General features: G+C 44.0%; 1 protein-coding gene across 1 annotated transcript in view; it reads right to left on the bottom strand.

Annotated features, from left to right (window-relative positions):
- Positions 1-2226: 2226 nt before the first annotated feature.
- CCDC47 (coiled-coil domain containing 47) overlaps positions 2227-6064 on the bottom strand; it is an 8782-nt gene continuing 4944 nt past the window's right edge. Inside the window, exons 8-13 of the mRNA XM_005429896.3 lie at positions 5319-5429; positions 4928-5013; positions 4160-4218; positions 3525-3634; positions 3187-3354; positions 2227-2546 (exon numbers count right to left, since the gene is read on the bottom strand). Coding sequence (XP_005429953.1) covers positions 2466-2546; positions 3187-3354; positions 3525-3634; positions 4160-4218; positions 4928-5013; positions 5319-5429 — 615 coding nt within the window. The 3' untranslated portion in view covers positions 2227-2465. The remainder of the gene's footprint in view (positions 2547-3186; positions 3355-3524; positions 3635-4159; positions 4219-4927; positions 5014-5318; positions 5430-6064) is intronic.

Below are 6064 nucleotides of genomic sequence, written 5' to 3'. Positions count from 1 at the left end.
GGAAGGAGCCGGCGCCATGTTGGGTCCCTCAGCGGGTGCTGAACCTTGGCCGCATCCAGGCGCGCAGCACTGCGGGAAGGAGGGAGAGCCACTGGGAAAGAACTGGAGGGGGTGATGGCTGACAGGCAGCTGAACGTGAGCCCAGGTGGGCCGCAAGGCCTATGGTACCTGGCTTGTCAAAAGAGTGGTCACCAGGGATTGTGCCCCTGTGTCAGGAATTGGTGGGGCCACACCTCACGTGCTGGGTCCAGTTCTGGTCCCCTCACTTTAAAAGGATATCGAGGGGCTGGAGAGTGTCCAGGGCAGGGAACAGAGCTGGGAAGGGGCTGGAGCCCGAGGAGGAGCTGAGGGAGCTGGAAAGGGGCTCAGCCTGGAGCAAAGGCTCAGGGGGACCTTGTGGGTACAGCTGGGGGGGTCGGGCTCTGCTCCCAGGAACCGGGACAGACAGGAGGAAAGGGAATGGCCTCAGGCTGGGCCAGGGCAGGCTCAGGGTGGACATCAGGAGGAATTTCTTCACAGAATGAGTTCTGAAACATTGGAATGAGCTGCCCAGGGAGCTGGTGGAGTACCCATCCCTGGATGTGTCCAAGGAACAACTGGATGTGGCACTCAGTGCTCTGGGGCTGGGTGACAGGTGGGGATCAGGCACAGCTTGGACCATCTGGGACGTCTCCAAACTAATCAGTCCTGTGACTCTGTGGGTCCCTCAGAGAGTGGCCAAGGCTGTGCCCCAGCAGAGACCCTGCTGTGCCCAGTTTTGATACAAACCCCGGGGCAAATCCTCCATGTGGGCCCAGCCCAGCCTGCCCAAGGGGGAAGGCAGCTCCTGCAGCCCTCCCCAGCAGGAACCAGCTCCTCCTGCTGCTAACAACCCACACCAAAACTCACCAGCACAAAGGAGCCTTTCAGAGTCTACTGAATGAAAGGAACACTGAGACAAGCCAAGTAAAGCAGGAGTGTTTCAATTATATTTTACTCTTCATTAGATTGTTCATTTGAATGTTTGTATTACAAAATTAGCTGCCATGGCCCACAACTGGATGGGACTTCAGGAAAGCTGTCCGCTTACTCAAAAGAGCACAAACTAGTATTTTCCTTTCAAAGAACTCTGTGAAACAATAACATATTAATCTTTAAAGCTAAATAGTGCTAAAATTTCACATAATCTACATTAGTTTTGGTTTTAAATAATTTTACCAACCATTATAAAATTAATGTATTTGCATGTATCAGGTTACAGACATTTGCATTTCAATCAGGGTGGAGTATCCCATGCTGGAACAAGGAGTTTAAGCAATTGCTGTTTCAACAGCAGCTAATTCTTATTGCCTTAGAACCAAGTTTCCATGAAGTATCGAACAAGAAAATGCAGGACATTGTTTCCCCACAAAACTGTTAAAAGTCTGTTACAAGCAACAATAAAATGCCTTCTGGACAGGAAGCATTTATAAAATGCAGAGCTCTCCCAGCGAAGTGCTTGCACAGGGCATTCACTTCATTCTTCCCATTTAGATTCAAAACCCTGAAGAGATCACTGACCAGATGAAGAGGAGGAATATCCTCTGAAACGTTTTCACTGGCTTGGGGAGATGAGGAATTGCAGGTACTCCACTAGATCTGGCTCCTGGCTGAAGTGAGCTGGGCAGCAGCTGCTGAGATCAGGAGAGAAGGGGTTGAGGCAAACTTGAACTGATAAAAATACTGAAGGAAAGCTGGCTGAACTGCTAACTCACCATGCACTCACTCCTGAAGGAACACTGTGCTGACATCACAGATTCCACACTCTGTTAAGTTTGCAGCGTCCAAACAAGAAACTGTCCATGTATTCCATTCCCTTGGTTCTAACCAACTCTATGTTTTACATATAAGCCAATCATGCCCACAGCTGACCTAATACTGCTTCAGGCCTTTGTTTGTAAAAACAAAAATGAAGATAAAAAAATCTTCTACTTCTATTAGAACTTCTATTCTACTGGGCTTAAATCCCTGAAGAATCCATACTGTGTATGGAAGGCTCTAAGTGTTGTGCCTTGATGCAAATATAAATGCACACAGTAAATGCTTATTGTGCAGTCTGCCTCCCCCTAAGTTTTTCCCCTTTCCCCCTTTCCCTCACAATAACTAAAACCAAAGTTTAAAACCAAGGCATGAATATGTTACCAGCACACATGGACAGGTTTACAATCTTCTGTTTTTAAAGAACAAATGACAAAAAGCATTCAAGAATATTGCAATTTTTTTTTAACAGACAAGTAGCAAAACTTTGTACCACCTGGAACAGAACTGCCGAGACAAAGCTCTCCACACATTTTGCTGTAATACTTAAATAAGTAACACCAATGCAAGAACTTTTCTCTTAATGGTTACTAGTGTTCAAGGAATCAGAGGATTATGGAGTTATGATGGTCTTTGTACCCTGTGAATTACAGTTCCACAGGTGGCACCAGACACTTCTCACAGCACAGTCACATGGCTTTCACTTTGATTTGCTTCATCTTCATCTGCTTCTTCTCAAGCTTCTTCTGCTCACGCCGCAGAGCAGCTTCCTGTAGGCAAGGACAGGGATCTGAATCAACACAGGTGATCTCTTCAAGGACCAAGCAGATCCTTTCAGAACCAAACAACAAAGCCCTGCAGCACCGGGTTCACAGCTCACCAGGAGCCTTTGTGTGTTTGAGAAAGGAGCAGCAAATAGAAATCAAAGTTGCCACTGCTACTATCCTTCCAGGCAGCCCTGGAGATCTCCCAGGAGGGATCTGCTGTGACCGTGTTCACAGGGGTCTTAGAATGAGGGAAGAGACGAGGATCTGACTCCATGTTTCAGAAGGCTTGATTTATTATTTTATGATATATATTATATTAAAACTTTACTAAAAGAATAGAAAAAAGGATTTCATCAGAACGCTAGCTAAGAATAGAAAAAGAAAGAATGAATAACAAAGGTTTGTGTCTCGGACAGAGAGTCCGAGCCAGCTGACTGTGATTGGCCATTAATTAGAAACAACCACATGAGACCAATCACAGATGCACCTGTTGCATTCCACAGCAGCAGATAATCATTGTTTACATTTTGTTCCTGAGGCCTCTCAGCTTCTCAGGAGAAAAAATCTTAAGGAAAGGATTTTTCAGAAAATATGTCTGTGACAGATCTGCCAGCAGCCTGTACGAAGGAGAAGGTGCCCTCACCTCCAGCCGACGCTGTTTCTCGGGATCCTCCTCGTTCATGATTCGCTCCTTCTCCGCCCGTTTCTTCTCCTCACGGCGGGACTGCGCAGCCTCCTGTCTCTGCACGTGAGTCAGCTTGAGGAAGTTCTCTTCCACCCGAGCCCTGTTCTTGTCAGCTTTTTGTTTACCCTTGGCACAGAGAAAAGCAAACACAGGTTGTACTGATTTTCCCACAAGCAGGATGCAGGATCTCTACCAGTCGTACAGAAACAGAAGGATCCAGTAGATCCATAAGGAGCCAGGGGTAATGGTTCCAATTTCACACAATGTCAGATGACAGAAAACCAGGCACTACTTACTTCTCTGTTCAGCCTGAACTTCTTTGCTTTGTCAATGGAGTAGATAACCATGCTCATCAGAGGCAGCAAAGACTCCATGTCCTTTGGGGAAGTGTTGCCTGAACCAGGCACTGAAATAAAGAGTTCCTTGTTCATTCACACAGACTGGCAGTACTCGTCTGCTTGCTGTGATGCTCTTCCCTTATGGCTCACACTGCTCATGAAATAAAGATGCTCTTATCCTGCTCTTTAGGAAGCTTCATTTAGAGCTATAGGCTTCAATTTTGAAGAGATTTGAAGATCTATTATTTTCTAGAATTCTCCCAACAGGCTGCTTTTATTTCAAACCAGGGTAAACCAACTGAGCCTGTGCAAGTTCAAACTGCAAGGCTGGTGGTTTAAAAACAAACCACCCTGAGAGAGAGGAGTATGAGCTGAGGTCAACAACAGCAAGACTGAGTGTCCTGTTACCATGACAATATGCTCTTCAGTCCCCAGTGTATTGCTGCCTTCTGTTTATCAATCAATGATCCTGCTACATGCACTGAAGTCACTCATCACACATTATCTTCCACAGGTGACAGATCTGAGCATGTGACTTACCCAAATAAAGCCCCACACTCCCCCAAGACACACACAGACAACAGAGCCCTTACCATTAAATGTAAACAAAAGTGTCTTTTTCGTTTCGGGCAGTTTTGTAAGCTGGCCCTCCCTGGAGGAAAGAAACAAGTGTTTGGAAAAAGTGAAGCAAAATACAAAGTAACTATCATTGGTGTGAAAAACCATCAAGAACCAAAAGACACTTGGAAAGCACTTGAATAAAATAAACATTAGAAGCCTGGCTATAACCCAAAGTTAAGTTTCAATTTAATCAGATTCCAGAAGTGTTTTACCCAAAAGCCCGCAGAGAAAAGGCATGAGTGTGAAAACATACAGCACCAGCCCCTCTAAATGTCAAGAGGGCATGTGAGCACTAAGAAGGCCTGTGGATTCTGAATTACATTCAGCTTCACACACCCCCTTGTTGTTTATACCACTAAAGATCTCTCAATATTTTAGGAGAACAAAATATTTTCTCAAGAGTTTAAGTATTCACTGCCCAAAATCCCACAGTATTCTAATGTGAAAATCTCAGGCCTATATTTCACAGATCCTCAACAATTTTGGTACAAGGTATACACATAAGCTGTCTTATAATTAAATCAAAATATGTTCCTTTATGTTCAATTATTTATATGCCTGTGAGCACAATACACAGGCATGTGCAAAAACCTACGTGGTAATTCAGATAAGACACATCACCCACCACTTGGCAATTGTGAAGCAGCCCCTAAAGCACCTCTGGACTAGGGGGCTCAGGGAAAAGCAGAGCTGCTGCCTGTGTGTTGCTGAGGCACAGTGACAGTCAGCTTTATACGTACTCTTGCATAAGTTTTGGACCGGAGAACTGGTCCGAGAATTGGACAGAGTCAATCTTGTCAGCGTAGTGTGTGAGGAAATGGATCATCTGAAAGAGAAACAGGGGTTAGTTTTTCCCAACACCAATCCAGCTGCAGCATACCCACTCCATAAGGGTTTGCCAAGTTCTCTGCCCATGGCAGGGGCTAGGACTGGATGATTTTTTAAGGTCCCTTCCAACCAAAACCGTTCTACGGTTCTGTGTATCACTCAGGAAATTGCTGTGCCCAGCTTGCCACAGTGACACTGATAAAGACATGAACTTTCCCCTTTAACTTTTAACTTTTTTAGAACATACAAGTTGTAAATGCCAGGATTACCAAGGAGTATTTGTATTAATTCATCCAAGTTTACCTTAGCATCCATCATTCCCTCCGTGACCTCTCCCATCTCTGACAAGATGGCCAGTGAATCTGGAAGCCCATATTTTGCACCAGACTTAGGTTTATCACTGCAGAACTCACTCTGTTTCAAAGACAAAAAGAAAAATAAACACAAGCCTGTAAGTATCTTATCAGACAGAACTGTTCTAGAACAGAGGAACCTCTAAAAGTACCTGAAAAGAAACAATAAAAAATATACTCATCCACTCATCCTGGCTGAGGACATTTCAAACAAAGTAAAGCACACAGCATCAACAATCTTTAAGCTAGTATTTTCCTTCAGAAGTCAGCATTTTAAGGAAGAAGATAAAACAATTCTAATACATACAAACTGGAGTGTTCAAAGTGGATTAAGGCATTTTGTTTACATTGTTTGATAACAGAACAGAAACTGGCATCCTACCAACCACATCATGCTATTACTTGAGAGAAAAGATTTTTTTAACATTACTTGTTATCACTGGATTCTGAGCAAGCTCTGCAATTCTTTTCAGGGCTTGAACATATGGAAAGTTTTCATTTCAGATAATGTAAAACCAGATGACTTAAAGCTAAATTTTCCACATCACATATCACTAATTAAGTTTACTTTTCAATCCTTGAAGAATGTCTCTTGTGCAAATGAAATGAGGTGAAGTGACACTCATATTTGCTGACAAAAATCTGCAGCCTCTCCTAAACCAACTATACCCCAAAAGAAAGGTGTAAGCTGCTTTC

Source organism: Geospiza fortis, unplaced genomic scaffold (assembly GCF_000277835.1).
Source record: "Geospiza fortis unplaced genomic scaffold, GeoFor_1.0 scaffold344, whole genome shotgun sequence".
NCBI classification, from domain to species: Eukaryota; Metazoa; Chordata; class Aves; order Passeriformes; family Thraupidae; genus Geospiza; species Geospiza fortis.
This window is presented reverse-complemented; position numbering and strand designations above follow the sequence as displayed.